This window comes from Sturnira hondurensis, unplaced genomic scaffold (genome assembly GCF_014824575.4).
Source record: "Sturnira hondurensis isolate 20B ecotype Veracruz unplaced genomic scaffold, ASM1482457v3 Scaffold0009244, whole genome shotgun sequence".
NCBI classification, from domain to species: Eukaryota; Metazoa; Chordata; class Mammalia; order Chiroptera; family Phyllostomidae; genus Sturnira; species Sturnira hondurensis.
Window position 1 is genome coordinate 4,148,153 of NW_028081875.1, and position 26,085 is coordinate 4,174,237.

The following is a 26,085-nucleotide window of genomic DNA, read 5'->3' on the forward strand; positions in this document are numbered from 1 at the left end:
CTCTGATGGGAGTAGTGAGGGATGCTGTTAGAAGTGGCTGTGTTACTGGTTTGGCCCCAGATAGAGTTATTGCTGGGCTAAGTTCCCTATACAGCCGGTGCAGCAGGGAGAAACACTACTCAAGGCACCTCTAGGAACTTGTGGAGGGCTTCACTAACATCCAAACAGTAAGGGGACAGGTCACCTAAAAGATGGAGGGAAGGTGTTGACCAGTGGCCTACATGGAGATGGGTGAGTGTGGTGGGGAGCTCACCTGCTAGGTTTCTCTAGCTGGTTTCATGTCAGTAGAGGGAGGGGACAGACTGGGCCATGACTGTACCAGCAAAGTTGTTTTTCAGATGTGCAAACCTGTCCCTCTAATAGCCTATGTCAAAAGCCATGAATACTTTTCCCTCCCCTAACAGGAAGTCATCTTTTTCTTCTCTAGTCTCTCACTTAGTTCAGACCTTCTGGCTGATCTGTAAATGCTGTGCCCACATGGCTCTGATCTCCTTGACTCCAGTATCCTGCGGGGGTCAGCTTTGTGGGAGGGTGCTTTAAGCCCATTCAGAGCTCTCTTAATATGGAATAGATGGATGGAAATTGTATTTTTTTAAATTTTGTCTTATGAAGGGATAAAATTAATTTTTACTTTTCTTTCATTTCTGAAAAGTTGTGAATTCTGATGATTGTATAAGGTTATTGTCATAAGTGAAAACTTTTTCTTTCAGATAACGTGGATGCAAGTGAACTTAAGCAGTTTTTTGAGACCAACTATTCTCAGATATATTTCATCTTCTATGAGAATTTTATAACACTGGAAAATAGTCTAAAATTAAAAGGTAAGCATTTCTGCAATTTTTCGACATACATTTTTTTTCAAACATTCAGATTTTCCTGTACCTCAAACTCAGACTTCCTAAAGCTTCACTCATCCTTTTACCTTCCAAACGTGGCCTCCCTAACCCTAACCCAGGGTTTCCCCACTGCTATAATGGCAGCTTATGAACTAAACTCAACACCCTGCGTGCATCTTTGATTTCTCCCTCTTATGTCCCTTTTCCTTATATCCATGAAGTGTCCTACAGGGCAGCCAGGTATATGTTCTGGCTGGGCAGTAAAAACATAGGGACTGGAGCTTGGGGGAGAGGTGAAGTCATGCTGTTGTCAAGGAACAAAATATATGCAGAGAAAGAGTGGCAGTCAGGGATTTGGGGTAATTCCTTCCTTTATTCGTCAAAGAGGAAAGTTAAAGGAATAGTGGGTGAGGGGAGGAAAGTGTTTGGTCACAGGTGCCAGAGAAGAGAGAATTTCAAAGAATGAAAGATCAGCAGTGCCTGTTGATGCAAAAAAAGTGAGTAGCAACCGGACTAGGAAATGATAGTGCCCTGAGAAGGTTGACATTGACTAGTGAAAGAAAAGTTCTAGCTGAGTAGTACAGTCAGAATCTGGACAGAGAGAAATGGAGTAACTGTGGTGAGACCAAGAGGGCTACATGTGAGAATACCGCTTTTGTAAGTGTAATGATGAAGACAGAGGATTGTATCTCAAGGGGTTAGCTTGGTCATGGGAAGGTTTTAAAGGATGCATTGCTTGTTTGCAGGCTGAACAAAGGGAGATAACTGATGGAGGAAGGTAATGGGGGAAGTGGGTTGAGACTGGGTCAGGGAATTTGGGGTGAGGCAATGTGGTGGTTTCTGAGATATAGCAGATGGCTCAGTCTTACAGAATGCTCCAGGCTTCTAGTAGGTCATCATCATACATGGGCATGTGCCCACAATACCCACAAGTGTTCATATGGTTTTTTTAATGAATTGCTCTGTTTTTCCTTTGTGATTTATAAATTGATACAAATCTTGAACTTAAAATTCTTTTTTTCCAAATCAGTAGATATTTCAAATATGAATTCATCTAATTATTTTGCTTTTTAGCTTTGCTCCAATTCACTTTCCTTTTATAGGTGTGTGGAGGAGAATAGTGTGATATTATATGCAATCAAATTAGCAAATAAAAATGTAAAGCCCCATATTTAAAAAAAAATTCTTACAATCTAAAAATCCCATTTTTAAAGGGTCCTCCCTCCCTTACCCCTCCTCCTTTTTCTTCCTCTGTATTTTTAGAAAAATATAGCTGTTTGAGATTGTATCAGTTAGTTTGTGCTGCATAGCAAACCATCCCAAAACTGAGTGCTGTAAAACAATAGCTAGTCATTTAGCTATTATTTTCTGGGTCTGTTGTGTGGTTCTTCTGGTTTAAGCTAGCTCATGTCTCTGATATTAGCTGGTGGTGGATTGCCTCATTCACATGTCTTGTGGTTATTAGTAAGCTGTTGACCAGGGTGCCTTAGTTCTCCTCCATGTTGCCCCTCCTCTCCAGCTAATAGGCTATCTTGGGTTCCTTCAGATGGTGTATTAGGGTTCCAAGCTGAGGAAGATTTTTTTCAAGTCTGTGCTTTCCTCACATTTGCTTATATTTGGCATTGGCCAAAGCAAGTCACATGATATCTCAGATTCAAGGGATGGAGAAATAGACATCTTCTGATGGGAAGGGAAAAACTTTCCATTTTTACAATCTATTGCAGAGAATCATTACAAAGAACCAGTAAAAACAGGGTGAGATTTTGAAGATTCTTGATTTTAGTACAACTGTGTTTTTATAGGAATATAGGGTAGAAAGTACACTAAAACAAAAGAATCAAAGGAAATGTTTATTAGGAATAATGAACTCATCTTAGGATACCTTCAGCCTTTCACTTATTCAGGCCAGATTGTGAGTTATTGACTCTGCATTCAAAATACATCCAGAATCATTGGCCTCTTCTCATTGCCTATGCTGGTAATGCTCGAGCTCCCATTGTTCTTACCTGGATCATTGTGCTCTCCTCTCCCTCTTTAATCCCTACCAAAGTCTCTTCAAAAGAGCAGCTGAAGTGATTCTTAAAGCATGTGAGTCAAATTATGACTCTCAGCTCTCCAGACCCTCAGATTGCTTCCCATTCCTTAAGTCATTACAATGGCTTCAGACCCTACCTGCCTTCTTTTACTCCATCCACCTACTACAGTTCTCCCTCTTTGCTCCAGACACAAGGGCCTTCTTGCAGTTACCTTCCTTCCTGACCGTGCCAAACCTGCTCAGACATAGGACTTTGCACTGTTCAGTCACTCTACCTGGAAAACATTTTCCCAAAATTTCCATATGGCTCATTTTCTTACCCCCAAATTTTCATGTGGTTTGTTCCTTAACCTCTTTTATATCTTTGCACATGTGCACCTTATTAGGAAGGTGTTACCTGACTTCACTAGTCAAAATTGCATACCACCCTTTTGGGCATTCCTCATCTGCCTTTCCTATTGGCTTTCTCACTTATTTTTTTTAATGCCCCCTCCCGCAAGAATGCAAGTCTCCTCAGAGTTGTCGTGTTTTATTCATTTCTGTATTCTCACTTCCTGGAATAATCCCTGATATAGAGACATTCTTTGGTATTTGTTCAATGAATGAATGATACCTACTTCAAAGAGCTGTGAGGATTCAGTTAGGTCAGGCATCCACAACTTACAGCTTGCTGCTTGTTTTTATAAATCAATGTTTATTGGACATAGCCATACCCATTCATTTATGTATTTCTATGGCTGCTTTTGCACTATAACAGCAGAGTCGGGTGGTGTAAGAGAGGACTGAAAAGCCTAAAATATTTATTATCTGGACCTTTACAGAAAATTTTTGCCGATTTCCTAAGTTAGATGATATATGCTAAGCACTTAGCACAGTGCTTGGTACACAGACTGGCCAATACATGGAACTGCTGCTGTAGTTGTTACAATTTTTATTATTATTCTTACCAAAAAAGCAGTGTGCAGTTACTTAAAGATATATGTGACTTTTTATGGTTATTACTCTTCTATGCCTCTTCATATCACAAAATTAGAACTCTTTCTTCTTTTTTACTGTGCATTGTATCATAATTTGACCTCTTAAATAACTAATTGAGAAATGAATAAATTACCTATCATGAGTTGTTAACAACTTGGGAAACATGGAAGCTGTGTTTTAAACAGTTTAGCGAGCAGCAGCTCTTCTAGATGTGGAGCCTAGCTTGTTAGTCCATCTGCATTCCTAACGTGGGTTCCACACTACCTCCCAGTATTATTTGAATAAATAAATGTATGTTGAGACTTTTAATGTTTTAAGATACTTTTTCACATAAGTTTTTAATACCCTAAAATTTATACATTGTATGATAACTATCTTTTTTTAATATTCCAGGCAATAATAAGTCACAAAGGGAGGAGCTGGACTCCATCCTCTTTCTTTTTGAGGTAAGTTTTTGTTAATTCATTTAGCTTTTAAGATTCTTGTTGGAAATTTGGTATTTTAAATCTTTGATTTTATTTGAAGACAAATAAAAATGGACATTTTTTTCCTTCTTTCCTTCCTGCCACTTTTGCTAACAATACTGTGAAAAAAAAGAGTTCTTGTGATTTTTTTTTTTTTGGTTAATATGTGGGATAACTTTTTCTGTGTGGGTATCTATACATGAAATTGTTAGATGAAAACATGCACATTTTTAATGTTGATAATGCCAAATTGCTGTTCAAAAAGGTCATATAAAGCTATATGTAAACTTATCTGGAAGTCTTATGTAAATTTCACTAACCAACACTGGACATGATTTGTCTTTTTTGTATATGCAAACTGACATGAAAAAAAACTTACTGTTTTTAATACATATTTTTCTGACTACTGGTGAGGTTCCAACCTTTGTATGTATCTGTGTATTCACATGTATTGATTATATAGTCTCTTCAAAGTTGAAATGGTGTTTGGGTTTTATTTTTGATCTGTTAAAGTCTTTTGTTTTTTTGTCCAAATGCATCAGACAAATGGCCAGATTACTGGTACCTTGGGAGCTAGACCAGAACCAGATTATGGACTCTGAAAGTTAATTGTTGGTTATCTAGAAATTATTCAGGGTTTGAAGAGCCAGGCAGATGTACAGGCTCCCCTAAATATCCTGTTAAGTGAAGATGAGAGATGGCTGGTTGAAAATAGGAATAATGAAGAGGCCCAACATCTCCATCAAGAGCATCTCAATAGGACCCCTGACCCAGCTGGGGCAGTTCTCTTGACAGAGCCTAACTGGAACTCAAATGGTGGCGACCCAACCTTCCTGAAACATTACAGAAAGTATATACTAGAAGGGCTTTACAAGGGGGTGCTCAAACAAAAGAGTTTGAATATGATACAAGCCCTTCAGAAAAAGCCAAATGAGAATCCTTCTGAATTTTTAGAGAGGATCTATCAGGGCTATAGAAAACACATTGATGCTGACCCAGAGGCACCAGAAAATGTGTGGATGGTGAACATGACATTTATTGGGCAAAGTGCCCCAGATATTAGAAGGAAATTTCAGAAGTTAGGTAGGACATTGGGAAAGCATCTCTCTCAGCTGGTAGTCATAGTCTTTAAAGTTTACAATGACCAGGAAGCAAGGAAGATAAAGCAGGCCATGGTGTTCTTAGAAATAGTATAGTGAGACCAGAAGAAGAGGCAGGACCCTAAAGGAAGGAGGAAAGACCCCGTAGGTGCCAATCAATGTGCATATTATAGGGAGAAGGGCCATTGGAGAAGGGATTGCCTGAAGCTAGAGAAAAGAAAAATAGAATAGATTAAGTTTGAATTTTCTAGAATTTTGTATATATGAAGTCATATAGTATGTATTTTCTTGTGCCTGGCTTACTTGGTTAGAAAAATATTTTTCAGATTTATTCATGTCCTTGTATCAGGTGTATAAATATGAGACAAGCCAGTAAGTCAGAACAAGTGGAATAGGAGAACTAAGTAGATTGTTAATTGGCCAAGCAATTCACAGCCATCTAGTAAATTGCAAAATTCCATCTTTCCTAAACCAAGGACACTTAAGAGTAATGGTTTACACTTTTCTCCAAACAGATGGTAAATAGCTTAAATCACCCTACTCAGGGAAACAGATGACTGAAATACAATTATTGCTGTTTGTACTAATCACACTCAAAGACAGATGAAAGACCTAGAAGACTCAAGGCCCTGAACAGCAGCTAGCCAAAACAATGGACAGGTCCCTATAATGTCCTGTTGACAACACATTCTTCCCTAAAGCTAACAGGAATCAAGCCCTGGATCCACTACACACGGATAAAATGGGTACCACCTGACAACACAGACCCTGCTGCTGTGTTTGGGAAAGGGAAAGCTGAAAGGGGAAGCTGGACCTGCATTCCTGCAGATTTGAAATTCCTTTTCCAGAAAAGAACAGTGAACCCTAATACAGGGTGACATTGTTTCTTTTACTTTATTCATGTGCTTGTAAGCTAGAGACTTTTAGTTGCCAGATACTGAATTTGAATGTGGTCCTTCCCAGTAGGGAAACAAACAAGGACTGAAAGTGAGTTATGGCTAAGTCTAAATGAGTAAAGGTATATATAGGAGGTTGTGAAATTTTTAAACCTGGAGGAAAGGAAATCTTACTCTTGGATATGGTTATTTTTTGCTTGTTTGGTTTCTTCATTTGTTTTTGATTTTTATGGGGATATGGCTTGAAATTTACTATTTTGGGTACATCAGGAATCCTCTGTCTCTTCTGTTTGGCCTTTGGGATCTAGGAGAGGTCATTTGTGAAACCGGTTGGACAGATTGCCTTTGTCATTTGGGACCTAGGAAGAGTCATTTGGTGTCAGTGAAATCTGGCTTGGGGCAAGAGCATGTCTCTGACATGAGACTGGGTGGTAAGAGGGTATGTCTCTGCCAAGGGACCAGTGGATGCACTGGTAGGTGAGAGAGTGCCTGTACTAGTGAGGCTTTGGGCCATTTGGGACCTAGAAAAGGTTGCCTGTGTGGCTGGTTAGTGGGACCGATGGGAAATGAGACAAGATTCTAAGGCTAGTTCTAGTTCCCTTTCTTCTTTTGGAATTCTGTTTTTGCTTCGGATTTTGCTTTGTTTCTGTTCGAAAAGGAAATTGAGGTTTGTCAGGGAGAGTTAAAACTTCACATCAAATGGAAAGTAAACAATGAAAGGTAAAAGGAATAGAAATGAAATTTTGGTGGATATTAGAAATACGAGGATTTTCCTTCACAGGTTGTATTTTTCTCTCTATTTGATCCCTCCAGAATTTGGCATTCTGTAGGAGTGAGTGATGACGTAAGGGTTCTTTGCAATAAATCAATAAGACTAATTGCCAATGGTGGTTTTGTTAACCAAGATTTTGATTGGAAGGTCATGCCTGAAGAAAGCATACTGGGGCTCTGGTTGTTACCAGAAAACCTTGAGGAACTAGGATTGACTTTCAAAGAAGCTAACAAAAGCCCACTGTAGAAATGGCCTGATTCTGTGTTTAGTCTTCCCAGGGAAGGAATGAAGGTTGCTTTCCGGAAAGATGGCAAAAGAGGAACCTTAAAACACTACAGGAACCTCAAGGACTTGAGGGAAGCAGGTACTGCAGGCAGTGCTGGATAGCAGGTGTGTGGCTTGACTTCTGTGCCCTGAAGGGTGGACTAAGGCCAGTCTAAAGGCTCCTTGTGTGAGGTCCAGAAAAACAGACTTAAAGATCCTGTGTGACCCATTGTTTCTCTTCTTGTATTTATACAAATGAACAGGCAAAAATTAAAACTGGACTTAATGCAGTCCTTTTGAGGATATTGAGAGTGATCTTAAGGAGAAAAATTGTATTTTAAGGAAAATCACAGTGCTCAGTGATGGGCATTGGTCTAGTGCAGCTAACTGTCTTCAAAGTTTTGTTTTCACATGGAAGTTAAGCTGTATTTGTGACATCATCAGAGATGTTCAATTTATGGAGAAGAAGGATTTGTCAGATTGTCATTGTTTAGTATTATCCCAGCAAAAGAATGGTATTATTGCAACTGAATGTCTTCTCAAAAGGTAGCCTCATGGACTCAAAGACTGGTTTATGGGTTATTGTGTGAATTAACCCGTGTGTTGTTCCTTCTGTTTTTGTAGGGCACATGCCTATGATCTCATTACTTTGGTGACTGTTTACACATTATAGGACTCTTTTGAGAAGCCCTTCTGCATCGCCACCTCCACAGACTCTACAGCTTGATCAGACTGAGTGATTGACTTGGTGAAATATGGGGTGGTCTGTCAGCTTTGCTTAAAACTGCTTTCATTTTCTGTTCCAAAGGTTTGGACATAAAGGGCCCAAACGTGTTAAAGGGGAGAATTCTAGAATATTTCCCCTCACCCTGAGTTAAGTGTAGTGGGCAAAAGGGCTTTGGACAGGTGTGACATGCTTTGCACACCTTCCTCCAAGGAAGCCACTCTTTCTTAATTCAAGATGTTGTAGAATTGGCCTGTACCTTTGTCCTTCTGTGGTTATGGTTCCAATTGCACCTTCTAAGTTTCTTGCCAAATTTGTTATCTCTAGAGTATGACAAGTATGCCAGCTTGTCTAGCAATGCTATCCTTTAGATATTTCGCACACCACTTCCCAGGATCAGTGAACTGACCTAGACTTTGCAAGATCCTTCTTTCTTGTGTGAAGGCCTCCCTCTATTCGATGCCTACTTTCTGTTAGGGATTTCTGGACTAGAGGATAAATAGGACTGCATCCATGGCCAGTTACTTTCAGTAGAAAGTAACTACAGAAGAATGAGACCTTCATCCAGAAGGTACCTATGTTCCTCTCTTTCTTATTCTTTTCCTCCCTTTTTATAATAGTTTTTTTAGCATCTCTTGTAGTTTTGGTTTGTTGGAGGTGTATTCTTTCAACCTTCTTCTGTCTGGGAAACTCCTTATTTGGCCTTCCATTTTAATTGAGAGCCTCACTGTGTAGAGTAATCTTGGTTTCAGGCCTTTGTTTTTTCATCACTAAGAATATTTCTTGCCATTTTTTCCTATATCGGAGTGTTTTTGTTGAGATATCAGCTGCTAGCCTTATCAGATCCCCTTTGTATGTTACTTCTTGTTTCTGCCTTGCTGCTTTTAAGATTTTCTCTTTGTCTTTAAAATTTGGCATTTTAATTATGATATGTCTTGAAGTAGTCCCCTTTAGGTTCATCTTGACTGGGACTCTCTGTGCCTCCTGAACATGTATTATTTTTTTCTCTCTCCAGGTCTGGAAAGTCTTCTGTCATTATTTTTTCAGACAAGGTTTTTATCCGTTGTTCCTTTGCTTCTCCTTTTAGTATTGCTTTGATTCGTATGTTGTTGCTTTTCCTGTTATCTTGGAGTTCTCTTAAGGTATCTTCATATTTTTTGAGTCTTTTTTCATGCAGCTGCTCTACTTAGGTGTTTCTTATCACCTTGTCTTCCAGTTCACTAAGTTGATCCTCTGCTTTGCCCAGCTTGCTTGTAATTCCTTCTAATGTGTTTTTTATTTCAGAAATTGTATTCTTCATTTCTTCCTATTTTTTTGTTTATAGCCTTTTCCTGTTTCATACTGTTGTAGTTCTTACTCAGTTCCTTATTGTCTGTGACTTCATTGAGTATCCTTCTAACCATTATTTTGAACTCCATATCTGATAGTTTGCTTACCTCCATTTCATTTAATTGTTTTAGTGGGGAGTCTTCCGTTTCTTTTGACTGCAAGTTATTTTTTTGTCTCCTCATTTTAGGTGACTCTTTTTGTTTGTTTCTGTGCTTCTTGATGTTCTGTTTTGCTGTCTTTGTAGGGTGAACTTCTCTTGTAGAAATTCTATGGGATTGATTGCTGTGGTCTCTTTGATCTCTTTGTCTGGATGCTCTAGGATTCCCTTTTCTTTTATTTTTTTGGGCTGTCTTGCTGTACTTGGGTATTTCCCTTTTGGTGGTTCCTTTGTTGGTGGGTTCTCTCTACCAGCAACTACATTGGTGTTCACAGCTCCCACCTACTCTTGTATGTGATCAGTTACAGGGTGTAGGCAAAATGGATTAAGACAGTGAGAGAGTATTCAATGGGATTTAAAGTACAACAGGTAGAGAAGAGATAAGGATCCTTTGGATAAGTATAGGTTTAACTGTGATATTTCACCCAACTAGCCACTTTTTATTAAAGGTAAAAAAGAATTAACAGTGTTGTTAGAGGGGAGAAGAATTGTTAGCTGAGTCCAGAAAACAGAGCTCTTGTGTGAGGTTAGGTGATGAGATATAGTGAGAGTAAAGGATAGAAAGTACGCATAGTGTGGGAGAGAATAGAGTTGACCACAACAGTAATAAAGCCCCAGAAGATAGTGAAATGGGCTAAGATAAGGGAGGAATGCTGTGCAGTATTTACAATTATATGGAACGGTAATTATTTACAATAATACTGGAACAATAATATGACAAGAAATATATGATCTGAATAACAAGAATAGGAAGTACATGACCAAGAGTAGTGTGATATTGCAAAACGAGTGAAGTGAAAGAAGGAAAATTAAAAATACCCTATGAAAGAGAGAACAAAGAAAACCAGTCAAACAGGACAACTAAAGAAACAAATAAAATGAAGAAAACCAAACAGAAAGAAGAGAAATAAAATATACTAATAAAAAGAAGTAAAAATAATGGAAAAGAATAATAATACAAGTAAACAATAATATGCAGGTTCTGTAGAATAGCAAAGTGAAATTTATGTTTCTCAGTTGTTGGAGTTAGCCTTGTGTTCCCTTCTTGGGTCTGTCTCTGGACCTTTCACAGCTCCAGGTCTTACTGTCTCACTTAGGGAAGAGAAAAAAGAAGAAGCCTCATACTTTAAACCTACCAAGGGAGTTCTGTTGGTCTTCCTGGATGCCCACGCTAAAGGGGTTGGACTTTACTTTTCTCTCTTTGTATGGTTTTGTGAGGATGGGGGGCAGGTCTGGGCTGCAGTCTTCGCAGTTTCCCAGTCTCTAGCCAGGGTCCTTTGGGCACTACCAGGCTCCCACTGTCCATCTGCACCAGACTGGCACCTTTAATCTACCAGTTCTTTCCATGGGGAGCACTAATTAGGGGCATCTCACATACTACCTTCTCCCTCTTTGTTGTGCTAGGTGTTGGGTACTCTCAAAGTCTCTTCAGGGTAGTTTAGCTCCCCCACTGAATTAAATCTTTCTGGGACTAATAACTCCCTGAGCCCTGCTGCCTCCTCTGAACTGTCCACGCAGGGCACCTCCTCATTCCTCTTCTCAAGCTAAGCATGGTAGAGTTAAGGGGTGGCAGTGGTGCAAGAGTTCCTTCAACAGCGACTGAGAACCTTTTTTGGAATAGAATCCTCTTGTTTAAGCCTGCCCTTCCTAACAAGTGCCGTCTTTTCATACAGCCCAACTTTCTAATCAGGTCGGAGACTGATCAGCTCTCTGGGTCAGGGTCCTACAAGGCTCAACTCTTCTCCCTTCTCCAGATGTCACCTAGATCCCCAATTTCTCTGGTAATGACCCAACTGGTGTCCATAATCCCAGTGGGTGAACACTGCCTCTGGGCATCTCCCACCTTTTCTTTATTCCCCTCAGTGACTCCAAGCATCCAGGTCCATCCTGATGCCGCTCTGTTCTCCCTGTTTGGTAGGGGTGGGAGCTATTGATTTGGCTCGCCTCCAGTAATCCTGCGGCAGGTGCCAGGCAGGGGGCCGCAGCAGCCTTGGTTCTTGCACAGGTCCCAGGGACCTTACCGCCCTAACACAATCTCCTTACCATCTGTTTTTCAATGTCCTCTACAATTTTGGCCTCCAAACTTCATATTAGTTGGGATTCCCTTGGCTGTTCACTCTTCCTCAGAAAATCGGCTAGGTGTTCCACATGTGCGCAGGGGGAAGTGGGCTCTGCTCCTCACCTACTGCACTGCCATCTTCCTTTCAGAATCCTTTGACCAGTTTTTAATTGGGTTGTTTGTTTTTTTGGTGTTGAGTTTTGTGAGTACTTTATGAATTTTGGATATTTATCATATGTATCAGCAAACATGGTCTCCCATTCTGTGGGGTATCTTTTAATTTTGTTGATGGTTTCCTTTTCTGTGAAAAATCTTTTTAGTTTAATGAAGTCCCATTTGTTTATTTTCTCATTTGTGTCCCTTGCCTGGGGAAGATATATCTGATAAAAAGTTTGTGTGAAGCCCTGGCTGGCGTAGCTCAGTGGATTGAGCTCGGGCCTGCGAACCAGACGATCGCAGTTCGATTTCCAGTCAGGGCACACGCCTGGGTTGCAGGCTGGTTCCTTGCAGGCTAACTACCAGCAGGGGACTCACAAAAGGCAACCATACATTGATGTTTCTCTCCCTCTCTCCTTCCCTTCTAAAGATAAATAAATAAATAAAATCTTAAAAAAAAAGTTTGTGTGAGCAATGTCCAAGATTTTGCTGCCTATGTTTTTCCTCTAGGATTTTGATGGTTTTGGATCTAACATTTAAGTATTTGATCCATTTTGAATTTATTCCTGTGTATGATGTAATAAGTTGGTATAGTTTAATTTTTCTGGGAATATAATCTGTGCAATTCTCCCAACACCATTTATTGAATAAACTGTCTCTAACCCATTATATGTGCTTACTTCCTCTAATATTAATTGACTATAAAGATGTGGGTTTATTTCTGGCCTCTCTATTCTGTTCCATTGGTCTATGTGCCTGTTTTTATGCTAGTACCAGGTTGTTCTGATTACTATGGCCTTATAGTATAGTTTCATATTAGACAGTGTGATTCCTCCAACTTTGTTCTTCTTTTTCAGGATCACTATTGTTCTGCGGGGCCTTTTGTAGTTCCATATAAATTTTTGAAATATTTATTCTAGTTCTGTGAAATATGTCATTGGAATCTTGATGGGAATTGTGTTGAATCTATAGATTACTTTGGGTAGTATGGGCATATTAATGATATTAATTTGTCCTATCCATGAACGTAGTATATGCTTCCACTTATTTGTATCTTCTTCAGTTTCTTTCTTCAGTGTCTTATAATTTTCTGAGTACAGGGGTTTTACTTCTTTGGTTAGGTTTATTCCTAGGTATTTTATTCTTTTTGAAGCAGTTGTAAATGGGGTTATTTTCTTAATTTCCCTTTCTGTTAGTTTTTTATCTGCATATAAAAACACAGCTGATTTCTGAATTTTAATTTTGTATCCTGCTACTTTGCTAAATTCATTTATCAGTTCTAGTAGGTTCTTGGTGGGGAATCATTGGGGTTCTCTATGTACAATATCATGTAATTTGCAATTAAAAGACAGTTTTTATTCTTCCCAACTTGGATGCCTTTTATTTCTTCTTCTTGTCTGATTGCTATGACTAGGATTTCCAGTTATATGTTGAATGCAAGAGGTGAAAGCAGACATCCCTGTCTTGTTCTGCATATTAAGGGGAACATCTGTAGTTTTGCCTGTTAAATATGATGTTGGCAGTTGGTTTGTCATACATGGCCTTTATTATGTTTAGGTATGGTTCCCTGTATTCCCACTTTGCTGAAAGTTTTTATCACAAATGGGAGCTGGATTTTATTAAAAGCTTTTTCTGCATCTGTTTATGTAATTATGTAGCTTTTATCCTTCATTTTGTTTATGTGATGAATCACATGTATTGATTTGTGAATGTTGTACCATCCTTGCATTCCCAGAATAAATTCCCCTTGATTGTGGTTTATGATCTTCTTGATGCATTGATGTATTCAGTTTGCTAATATTTTGCTGAGGATTTTAGCATGTATTATCATCAGTGATATTGGTCTGTAATTTTCCTTCTTTGTAGTGTCTTTGTCTGGTTTTGGAATTAGGATAATGCTGGCCTTGTAAAACGAGTTTGGGTGACTTCCCTCCTCTTGAATTTTTGGAAATAGTTTGAGAAGATGAAGAGTTAGTTCTCCAAATGTTTGGTAAAATTTATGTGTGAAGCCATCTGGTCTAAGGCTTTTGTTTGTTCGGAGTTTTTTGATTACTGCTTCAATTTCATTAGGTATATTCTGTCTATTCAAATCCTCTGTTTCCTCTTGATTTATTTTTGGAAGATTGTGTGTTTCTAGGAATTTATCCATTTTGTCCAGGTTGTCCAGCTTGTTGGCATATAATTGTTCATAATATTTTCTTGTAATCCTTTGTCTTTCTTTGGTGTCAGTTGTTATTTTTCCTCCTCATTTCTGACTTTATTTATTTGGGTCCTTTCTCTTTTGTTCATTATGAATCTGGTTAAAGGTTTGTCAATCTTGCTTATCTTTTCAGAGAACCAGTTTTTGGATTCATTGATCTTTTGTATCAGTTTTTTAGATATCATTTCATTTAGTTCTGCTCTGATTTTAATTATTTCCTTTTTCTACTCATATTGGGGTTTGTTTGTTGTTTCTTTTTAAGTTCATTTAGGTTACCTGGTTTATTTGGGCTTTCTCTTGTTTTTTTAGAGGTAGGCTTTTAATGCTATGAATTTCCCGAATAGGATTGCTTTCCCAGTATCGCAACAGATTTTGGATTATTGTGTTCTCATTGTCATTTGTTTCAAAGTGTCTTTTGATTTCTTCCTTGATATTATTGACTCATTCATTGTTTAATAACATGTTATTTAGATTCCATGTCATTACCTGTTTTCCAGTGTTGTTCCTGTGGTTGATTTGCAGTTTCATATCATTGTGGTCAGAGAAGATGCTTGGTGTGATTTCACTCTTCTTGAATTTATTGAGACTTGTTTTGTGCCCTAGTATGTAGTCTACCCTAGAAAATGTTCCATGTGCTCTTGAAAAGTATGTATATTCTGCTGCTTTAGGGTGAAATGCTCTGAAGGTATCAATTAAATCCATGTGATTTAGTGTGTCAGTTAAGACTGTTATTTTCTTGTTTCTTTTTCTGCCTGGATGATCTATTCTTTGAAGTCAATGTGGTGTTAAAATCCCCAACTATGAATATATTTCTGTTGATCTGACCTTTTATGTCCATCAAGATTTGCTTTACATATTTAGGTGCTCCTATGTTGGGTGCGTAAATGTTTCCTAGCATTATATCTTCTTGTTGGATGGTTCCCTTTATCATTAGGTAGTGTCCTTTTTTGCCTCTTACTATACCTTTGATTTTAAAGTCTTTATTTTGTCAGATATAAGTACTGCTGCCCCAGCTTTTCTTTCTTTTTTATTTGTGTGAAATATCTTTCTCCAACCATTTCCTTTTAGTCTGTGTCTTTCTTTTTATCTGAGATGGGTCTCTTGGAGGCAGCATATATATGGATCTTGTTTTCTTACCCATTTAGCTACCCTCTGGAGCATTTAAGCCATTAACATTTGGTTGGAGCATTTAAATAATTTCTATTTAAGGTGATTATTGATAGATAGATATATATGTAGTACCATTTTATTGTTAGACTGTTTTCCTCTTTTTTTTCCCCTTTTTCTTTTTCTTCCCTTTCTTTTTAAAGCAAGCCCTGTAACATTTGATGCAGTATTAGTTTGGTGGTAAGAAACTCCTTTAGCTTTTTGTTGTCTGGGAAGCTCCTTATTTCTCCTTTGATTTTAAATGATAGCTTTGTTGGGTAAAGTAGCCTTGGTTGCAGGTCCTTGCTTTTTATCACCTTGGATATTTCATGCCACTTTCTTCTGGCCTGAAATGTTTCTAATGAGTAATTAGATGATAGTCTAATTGGTGCTCTCTTGTAGGTAACTATGTGCTTTTCTCTTGTAGCTATTAGGATTCTCTCTGTATCCTTAAGCCTTGTCATTTTAATTATGATATGTTGGTGTAGACCTTTTTGGGTCCAACTTGTTTAGGATTCTCTGAGCTTCCTAGACTCTTGTGATTTTTTCTTCACCAGATTAGGGAAGTGTTTGGTTATTATTTCTTTAAATAATACTTTGAAATAGGTTCTTGATCCCTTGCTCACTCTCCTCTTCTTCTGGTATTGCCATGATGTGGATGTTGTTACGCCTCATGTTGTCCAAGGGGTTTCTTAAGCTTTTCTAATTTTTTAAAGTTCTTTTTGCTGCTCTGATTGTTTTTCTTTCTACCTTGTCTTCCAAAATATTAATTTGATCCTCTTTCTCACCTCCTGTTTATTTCTTCAAATGTATTATTTATCTCAGATTGTTCGTTTTTCATTTCTGACTGATCCTTTTTAATGATTTCTGTCTTTTTTTATGCTGTTGAGTATCCTTATAATCATTACTCTAAATTATCTGATAAAGTGCTTACTTCAGTTTCATCTACTTTTCCTGGAATATTCTCTTGTTCTTTCATTTGAGGTATATTTCTTTGTCTTCCCATTTTGGTTTCTTTATATTTTCTGCCTTGAATGTTAAACTAATCAGCCAGTGATCTGATCAGCTGTTAATGTAATCAATATGTAATCAGCAGTCAGGCTTAAACATCACAGGATTGGGTAGAGAAATTCTGGTTGGTGAGCTGTTCCTTCCCTTTAGGCCAATGACGACATTCAGAGAGGGGTGGTCTTCCTGAGAGAGATGGCTCAAGAAGTATGAGACATGATTCAGCACAGGGATCCTAGTGGCTGTCCCCTCAGTTTTTTCCCCAGAGCCACCAACCCCAGAGTCTCCTCAAGTGTTTCCTCATAGTCCACTATGCCCTCCCTTTGCTGGCATCCAGGGTAAGTGGCTGGAAACAAAATTTTGTGACCTGGCCCTTTAAAAGGCTCTCTGAGTCTCTAGGCCTCTCTTCTTGACACACAGAAACCCTGCTGCATTTCACAGCAGGGTATTATCTGGGTTCCTTTCCAGCTCTGGTGCTGTAGGCTGGGGAGCCCAGCTTGGGGTTTAAATCGCACACTTCTCATGGGAACACCCACTGGCCGCTAAAATATCCCTCCAGCACTTTATAGTTGCCACCTGTGGGATCCCAGCCTGCCCTCTCCCATTTCCCCTGCACTCCTTATGAGTCACATTGCCCTGACATGTTTCTTCTGTCTGTGGTCGTAAGGCTTCTTTCCAGCTAGTGTTCAGTTGGTTATTTAAGGTGATTTCTCTATGATTTAGTTTAGTTATTTACAATTCAGTTGTAATTCCAGATTGGTCCTAGGAGGAGGTTAGTGTAGCTTTCACTTACTCCTCTTCCATCTTGGATCTATTTAAGATTTCTTATTTTGCTTGGTATATATGTCCTTCTTCTATTTTGTAATTCAAATCTTTTATAATATTTGTAAAATTCTCAGCTACTATCTTCTGAAATATAAATTTTTTCTATTTAATTTTTTCTATTTTTTCTGGACATACTTTCTAGGATTCTTATTTAAACTTATTGATATGTCTTCCATATCTCTTAAGCTTGCTTCTGTCCTCTCTTCTCTCTGTCTCCTCATCTTGCATTTTGGGAAATTCCTTCAGTTCTCTCTTGTAGCACACTCTTTTCATTTGGGTCTAATCTACTGTGTAACCATTCTATTGAGTTGTAAGTTTAAGTGATTCTTTTTCATGTTTTATTTTGGTTTGGTATTGTGGATTGTTGCTTTTGATTGTCTCTTGATCATTGCTCATTTTTAGACATCTTTTATTTTCTTAAACATTTAACATGTAATATTTATAGTCTATCTGTTCATTCTAACATCTGGAGTTGTCTGAATTTGTTGGTAATTTCTGGTATCTCTCACAATGGCTTATTTTCTTGTATCTTTTGTGAAGTGATTTTGTGGCAAGATTTAATCAATTATAGATGTAATCTGTTTTATTTTGGGGTTTTTTTGCTTGTTGGTTTGGTTGGTTGTTTTGGTAGGGCTTTGCCTTTAATTTTGTTAGAAGTCTGGGGGTGCTCTTCATTGATCTCACTGTTGCTCCATTTGAGGGTCCTGGTTTACTAATGCATCTCAGGTTCAGTTTCTCAAACTTACTGAGGTGGGAACTGGGATCTGGAGACCTTGGACATCTATAGATACTTCTGTGGAATTGCATTAGCTCTCTGGCACCCTGCATTGTTTTTTTTTTTTTTTTGAGCTTGTTGCTTACAGGTGGGTTTTGACTTACTTTTCTTCTGCCAGCTTTATTCTTCTCTCCTACTTTCTCTCCTACTATTTTTTAAGTTAGTTTTCCTGTGCTCCCTAACGTTCAGAATTTTTTTAAATCCTTACTTGAGGATGCTTAAAGAGGAGAAGGAGGGAAGAGAAACATCTCTGTGAGAGAGAAACATGAATTGGTTGCTTCCCACATGCGCCCTGACTGGGGACAGAATTAGCAATTTAGGCATGTGCCCTGACTAGGAACTGAATCAGTGACCTTTTGTTTTATGGGTCGATTTTCTAACCAACTGAGCCACATCAGCCATAGCCAGAAATCTTTTGAGAATTGCACTTGCTCAGGTCTATTTGTCCTGCAACAAGATAGTTTATCAGAGACCTTTGTCCTATACCTCCCACAGAGGAAGTTTCAATACCTTTTCCTCAAGTCCAGAAATTCTAGATTGGGGAGAGTGTTATTAGTGATGCATTACCAACTAAAGAGAGTTAGTTGCCTGTAAAGCAGAACAAATACTTTATTCAAAGCTTCATAAAACTAATTTTGCATAGTAAATATTAATGAACAATGAACCCGTGTTAATTTTGTTTATGCTTTAGTTCTCTGTCTCTGGCTTTAGAAGTTAAGTTGTAATTTGCATTATAATTTAATTCTGAGAATTAAGTAACTTTATTGATACTTTCTACAAGTTAGTGCCAAGTAAAGAGATAGTTTGTGAGAATTTGGAGGTAAATTCTTATCAAGGTGTGAATAATTTGAAAATGCTTTCTTAAGACTTGTTAAGTCACAGAAGGGATACTGTAAAAATAAAATATAGATTGGAAGAAAGTATAGGGTTAAGAAAACACGAAAGAAGAGTATGTGAGGAGACATGCTATCTTGCCTTGGTAGGTCAGAGGCCAACTGAAAGGGAACCTTTGAAAATGGAACAGTAGTTTTTACATATAGGTACTAGAAATGTTACAGTGTTCTGATAAATCAAGTGATGTGCAGTCCAGGCTGCCAGCCCAGTCTAAGTGGCAGTTCAGGAAATGAGCTGACCTTTCTGTTGGCCTTTGTCTCTAGTGGGATCACTCGTACCCCTTGGAAGTTGACCTCCAGCCATCTTTGCTTGTGGTTTCAAACTTGTGCACCACTTAGAGTTTCTATTGTTGCTGGTTCATGGAGAGGTTTGTCACATTATTTTATAGAGGTTATGAGTCTTTAATTTTACTCTTTTTTTAAAAAAACATATTTCATCTGTCATTGCTAGGTGTTTCAGATGTGGGTGGAGGGGCTCCCTAAAATGAATTTACATTGTCATCTTGACCAGAATGTAAATGTTTTATGTGGGCCATCCTCTTTAATCCTTTTCTTTTGAAGTAGGTCTTGTCTTCCCCAGTTTTTATCGATGGAAGAATGAGAGCTTTGTGATATTAGGCGACTTGTCCAAGATTGCACATCTCCGCAATGGTACAAAGAGATACAATCTCTTGTCTGACTCTAGAAGCCATTTCCTTAATTCAATGCCATGCTGCATATCACTTAAGAGTCTGTATATTCTCCTGCTTTTCAAGCTGTATTCCATAGGCTATCTGTGCCAACATGCACCTGTTCTTTATTACACACATTTATTGAGTACCTTCCATGTGTCAGGCTTACTTTAGGTGCTGAAGATATGGCGGTGCCAAAGATAGGCAGAACCTCCTGCCCTCATGGATCATATGTTAAATTTCATAGTAAACTGAAGAGTCCACTGGTAAGAATGGAGTTATGTCAGAGTTCTAGTAATGACCTTCTAAGTCCGAGAAAATTCGGAATAGCCCTTTTCAGAAGTGACACTTGGTGGTGGCCCTTAAGGTGGCTACCTACATAGGGGAAAAGGAGGATTGGTATAGAAATGTAAGGCATCTGGTGAATGGGCTTCAAGTTTAAATAATTTACCTGATTTTGAGAACCTTCTGGATTCTGCAGTTAAGCTGTTATTTTAAATGTATGTGGGCACTGTGTTGTAGAGATGACCCCTAGTTGTCCAATACTTGGCCCCTTGGTGATTTTGACAGAAGCATAGTGTCCCAGCCTGTGACAGCCTATAAAAGGAGGTGGTTATAGGTATGGATTTGGGACTAGTTAGTTGGTTGATTGGACCAGGAAAGTCATGCTGGCAAATAATATTTCTAGGAATTAGCTAACAAAGGAGAAGCAATCCCTCCTAGGTCTGCAAGCCCCCAGAATGTCAGAGCATCAAGAATACAGAAAATAAAAAAATATAGTTATTACAGAACTGTTTCAAACTGCCATGGTATATGCCATCCCCCTTCAGTAGAGATACGGAGTAATTTTGAGTTCTTGATATATGGTTAAGAAAAATTCTAGAATGTGATAGCAAGGCATTTTATTACCCTCCCATACCCCAATTAAAATAAAGTATGCATTGATAGAAGAGATTTATTTTTTGTTTACTTTTAAAATATTTTATTTATTTATTTCTAGAAAGAGGGGAAAGGAGGGAGAAAGAGAGGGAGAGAAACATTAATGTGTGGTTGCCTCTCATACACCCCCCAACTGGGGACCTGGCCCACAACCCAGGCATGTGCCCTGAGTCGGAATCGAACTGACAACCCTTTAGTTTGCAGGCCAGTGCTCAGTCCAGTGAGCCACACCAGCCTGGGTCAGGGCTGGAAGAGATTTAATTTCAGAACTTACACATGTTCTGGCCTCATAATGTTGCTCATTTTGTCTGTTTTCAGATATCACAAAGACAGAAATTACAGATAAAACAGTTGATTTCTACATTCCTAGTTTTAAAATTTATTCAAATTACCCCTTAAGATTAAATAAATCCTATCTTTTCCTTCCTAGAGACTGAACTTTGTTCTTTATAATCTATAGAGTATGGCCCAATCTGGTATAACACTTAAGAGTCCCCTACATGGTCCTTGTGTAGCTTTCTTTCATTCACATTTTAGTGTTGGTTTTGCTCTGTGGAAGTGCTCTGTCACACACATAGTGCTTTGCTTATTGTCCCTTGACCTCTTTTTGCATAGTTTCGCTAATGCCCCTTGGTTTATGCAATTCTTTTTTCAGGGAACTGCCCTTTGCTTCCATCCTCTGGCACAGTCTTTCAGTCTCTCTTCAGACCCACTAATTTCTTCTGACAACTCCAGCTAGAGCTTGCCCATTCTTTTCTGTGAACACTTACAACACTCTCCTACTTGTTACCATTTGACTGTTGGTGGATGTTCTTAGTGTTCCTTTCTGTGTCTTAAGGCCAACAACCATTACGTGAAATCTTTTGTATCCCCTACATTGATTTGCACCTGTTAATATTTATTGTTGTATTTAAGCCTCTTAAATTCTCAATTTAACTTTCATGGGATTATTTGATATTTTTATGTTAAAAATATTTCTTTTTCCCACCTAAAACTCTCTGGATAGGAAAAAAGGTAGAAGTCTGGCTAGGTTTAGATCAGTTCTGGCTTTGACACTAGCGAGCTGCATGGCTTTGATTGAAGTACTTAACCTTTCTTTTCTTTGGCTTCCTTGTCCATGAAGTGAGGGAATGGGATTAGGTGACCTCTGGGGTCTCTTCCAGCTATACCAACTTAAGATAATTCAAATAGAGCTTTTTTTTTGAAGTCTTCAAAACAAAATTCATAAAGTCATTTTTAGCATGAAATTTAGTTTTATGCTTTCATTTAGTTTTAAATATTAAATTGATTTGACTCTGATTAGCTTTTGCTAATCAGTGGCTTTTTTCTCTGGAGTAGCTCTGTTTAATAGAACCTTCTGTGGTGGTAGCCTATTAGGTATCCAATTAGGTAACCACTAGCTACATGGGCTCTTTAGTGCTTGAAATGTGGTATGACTGAGTGCCTTAAATTTTAAGTGACTTAATTTAAATTTGGGTTGCCAGTGGCTGCTGATTAGGCAGAGAAGCTCTGTTGTATTCCATTAGAGCCTCATTATCTCATTTTAAAAACTCCTCTTTGTTAAACACTGGTTAATCCTCACATCTGTGTCCTCTGTGGTAGGGTACTTAAGGTTTAGAAAGGTATTTTACAGAAATGGTGTCCCTAGGCTTCTCAGGCATTGCTACTAAAGTGCCCTTGGCCGAGGAATAATAAGCATTTGCCTTCAGAGGTTAGGGGAACATGACTTTAAAGTGGCCTTTTGTAAGTGCAAAAATGAAAAGCCACATACACTTTTATTTTGCTCTCTTCATGTTTAAGATAAAATAATATTTTACATAATTCACAAATTTTGTAGTACTCCATCTCCCCACCATGCCTTCCACCACCCTCCATCCCCATCTTTAACCCCAAGATAAAGAAAACACTTCTGGTGCACATCATTTCAGAAACACATCATTTCAGGATGATGCATACTGTTTGTTTCTCCCTCACCCCATCTTTGGTGTGGGAGAAGCATGGATATAAGAGACTTAACTGCAGCAGGCGAGCTGCCAAGAGAGTGTAGAGGATATGTGGTCCTCTTCGAGGGTAGACAGAGGAAGGGGCATACATAATACTGTGGTTGCTAGTTTTTGTTTTCCTTTACTATTGAGGATGACAGATTGGTTGCCTGAAATTACTGTAGACCTCTCACAAACCATTTCCTTTCTCTGCATTGTGGAGGTAATGCTGGATTAGAGGTAGGACTCAGTGTGTGCAGAGTCTTGAAGGATGTAGTTATGTTTGGGAGTCATAATTGACCTACAGTGAATCCAGGGCTGACATGGAATCTCTCCTACTTTAATGGAATTCAACCTGGGGTTTGTTGTTCTTCATGGTTCCAAGTGAGCTTATATAGATAGCTGGTTTAGCCTTTGATTCCTTAGCTTTCCTGATAATAATAACACGATTGGTTCCAGTGTAGTGCCCAGAGTTGTACAAAAGGTGAAACAAATGGCTGATTTTCATTCTATAGAATTGTTTTGTATACTCCCTCCAGTAATTTAAACATTGGTTTTATTTCCTATACAAATGCACTTATTTATAACTTTTTACATTTAATACCATCACTCTACTTCAGATATTAGTAATGAAGAATTGCCTGAAGAACAACTAGAATTATGGATATAATAGGATTACAAACAATTCTGAGATGCTTGTCTTCATTCTCCCTAAATATCTCTACTCCTCCTTTGGCACCTTCTCCTTTCTGTTTTTGGTGAAACTGTATCTTTTATAACTCTTTGACAATGGAAGCAACTTAGTTCAGTGCAAATGCAAATACATGGACAGGTGTTCTACAGGATTTTCATAATTCTTTTTCTCTCTTTATGCAGTGGCTAAAGCCTTTTCTTACAACCAAGTAACACATAGCAAGACAACATATTCGTATTTTTACATTTAGCTGTTTCAACAACTTTTTTTTATTTGTTATTATTCCAGACCGTCCAGTGTACAAAAATACTTCCATGCTGTTCCCTCCTCCCTACACCCAGGTGAAGGGCTTCCTTGCACAAACATTTCACACCATTGTTGCTTTTAATTTTTTTCCCCCATAAGGACTACTTTACTGTATTGAGTGCAGGAGGGACAAGAACAAAAAACATGAACAGGAAAAATAGATTCTTCTTAAATCCTTGGAATTTAAATTCCAATTCCGTTCAAATATTTGGATATTACAATGGATATTTTTCTAAAATGAATGATTCCAGTTTTGAATGCAGCTCTTGGGTCACTTCCAGAATTCTAAATGATAGATAGGAACTGAGAAATGGTCAGTGTCAGTCTACATTTCCTGGAGAACATTTTAAAAAGAGACACCCATCTCACTCATCTCTCCTTCCCAAAATCATACTGAGTTCTTTGGCACTGTCACTGTTATTACCAGAATATTGGGTCACCTTTATGACATTGAGACATATTTTTAATGTGCTTTATGTATATATATGAAACAATAGAATTACTTTACTTAAAAGAAATATTGTGTGTGAAGTTACATTTCATGATTTAATACATGTAAAATGAGTATGCATACTTCACATTGAAACCCACATGCAAAGTTAGTTGATCACGTGACAATAAAAGAACTGGGAAAATGGAGAATGAGAACTTGCTGCTGCAGATTTTAAGTGTCTACCACCTGAAATTAAAACCATAAATTAGATCTCTTTAAAGGGAATTTAAGAAAATCAAATACAGACCTCAAGTAGTACTAACAACATTGAACACATCTGTTTTATATATTTTTAAATGATAATAGAAGTATGTAATTCTCCTGGCTCTTTTCATGGTGTTAGTCAAACTTGTTTTTATTAATGTTGAAGTAGGCTGGGAACAACTCTAGATGACAGCATCATTATTACGACATAGCATGACCTGCCCCCTCTTCAGGGATCACCGTAGTGGGCTGGGTGGCCTGTCATGTTCTTTCTCTCTGGTCTCATGTATTGCCTGTGGTGGTGAGTTAGCTCAGTAATCATTCCTCAGTGCTGTGTCCTATACAGGATACTGGGGAAATGAAACACAGGGCCCAAGTCTCTTATTTCCATAGCTGATAGTTATTGTGATGTCTACGTTTGATCATGAAATGTTTGTGATTTCTGCAAACTGGAAGATGGCAACAAAATATAAATATCTATCTAGTGCTAGAGGCTCTTTGAGTGCATAATTTGTGGTAAAATATTGATTATCTTATTACAGCATCTTAGTTTAATTAGATCACAAGTGTCTGAGTTGAAAGAAGCCATTTTTAATGGACTTTTTAACTTCTACATTTGATGTTCAAGACTAAAGTTTCCCTTATACCTCAAGATATAGGTGTGAAACCTGGGATTCAACCAACAGGATACACTGAATTACTCAATCCACCTTCCGAGAAAGGAAACTGGAGACAAGATGTTTATGAACGTCTGAAATTACATTCTTGTGATTATCTGTTGCAGCCCAGGTGCCCTGAGCTTGGTGGCATGCTAGCCTCTCTCACTTGAGACTCATTGGTAACTGACACTCTGAAACAAGTCCTCTGGAAGATAGCAATAGCAAATGCTCTCAGGAACTCTTTAAGGGCAGATTGTGGGAACTGCATCAGTGCTAAATATATGGAAAACTCACCATAAAACTTGACTATATTGTATTTATTGTTAGAACAGAGAAAATATGTAAAGAGTGTTTTCCTTTGAATTGATTGGAATTAATGTGTTAACACAATTTGGATGAAATGATTTCTTATATACATGTGTATGTATATGACTTCTTATATATGTGTGTATGTATATATACACATATACATGTATACATAAATCTAAGGGGGTTGTAGGGATGTATGTTCTGTTATAAATTTTCTGTAGCTTTTGTTTGGATGTGTAGCATGGTGGCTGTTACAGAGTGACACCTAGTGTTGCGCTAGTAATACTGGACAGATTGGAAGGGAAGAGTATCTGGCTTGAAGCCTGCAGATCATCAGCAGCACCTGCAGACCTTGTGCATTTATTGAGTTAACTTGGAGGAGTGTTCAGTCCTGAGATGATTGCAGACTGTGATACTTCCTAATTGTGTTGAAGTGAGAATTTTAATCCTGTAAGTTTTTAGGATGGTGAGAACCATGTGGTGGCATCTCACAGGGCCTTTGTGATTTCTACTCATCGGTAACCTAGAAGCTCCCTGAAGTGAATTTGTGTGTGTGTGTGTGTGTGTGTGTGTGTAAAATGGAACAGAAAAGGCAGTCAACTCGTTGTACTGTTACTAAAGTTGAACAGACCTGAAAAATACAGTTTTTAGCCAGAAAATAGAAGCTCGAATGAAATGAAGAGTATGACAGATTTGATTGTGCCAGATCTCCCACCTAAGACCCTTGTGTGAAAAGAAGAGTCCCCTTGAATTCGTTCTAGTGAGTGCTTTATTCAGGGCAGAACAGCATATTGTGGATAGAATTATATGTCAGGTCTTTAGATGTTCTCTCATTAAAAGTAAACAGACCCATGGATGGGTGGCTCAATTGGTTGGAGCACCATCCCATACACCGAAAGGTTATGGGTTTGATTCCTCAGTCGGGATATGTTGGAAGGCAACCAGTGGTTGAGGATTCGAACCCATACATTCCTAGGTTGAGGGTTTAAACCTCAGTTGGCATATCTAAAAACCAGTAAACATATCATCTGGTGAGGATTAAATGAAGTAAAGAAAGAGTCCAGTAAAACTTGTTTTTTTCTTAAAAGAGATTAGACCTTTGCACGTTCTGAATTTAAACAAAGTGAAAAAAAATAACCTCTTATAATCTCTCAAGTGAGTACACTTCAGGGGTTTTTTTTTAGTACCTAATAAAAATGGTTTCCTATTTG

The 26,085-nt window shown here is 38.2% G+C and overlaps 1 protein-coding gene across 4 annotated transcripts in view; it reads left to right on the forward strand.

Annotated features, from left to right (window-relative positions):
* RALGAPA2 (Ral GTPase activating protein catalytic subunit alpha 2) overlaps positions 1-26,085 on the forward strand; it is a 381,676-nt gene that overhangs the window by 30,954 nt on the left and 324,637 nt on the right. For all 4 annotated transcript variants that reach the window (XM_037057016.1, XM_037057018.1, XM_037057015.1 and 1 more), the window contains exons 2-3: positions 711-821; positions 4,243-4,295. In XM_037057016.1, coding sequence (XP_036912911.1) covers positions 711-821; positions 4,243-4,295 — 164 coding nt within the window. The remainder of the gene's footprint in view (positions 1-710; positions 822-4,242; positions 4,296-26,085) is intronic.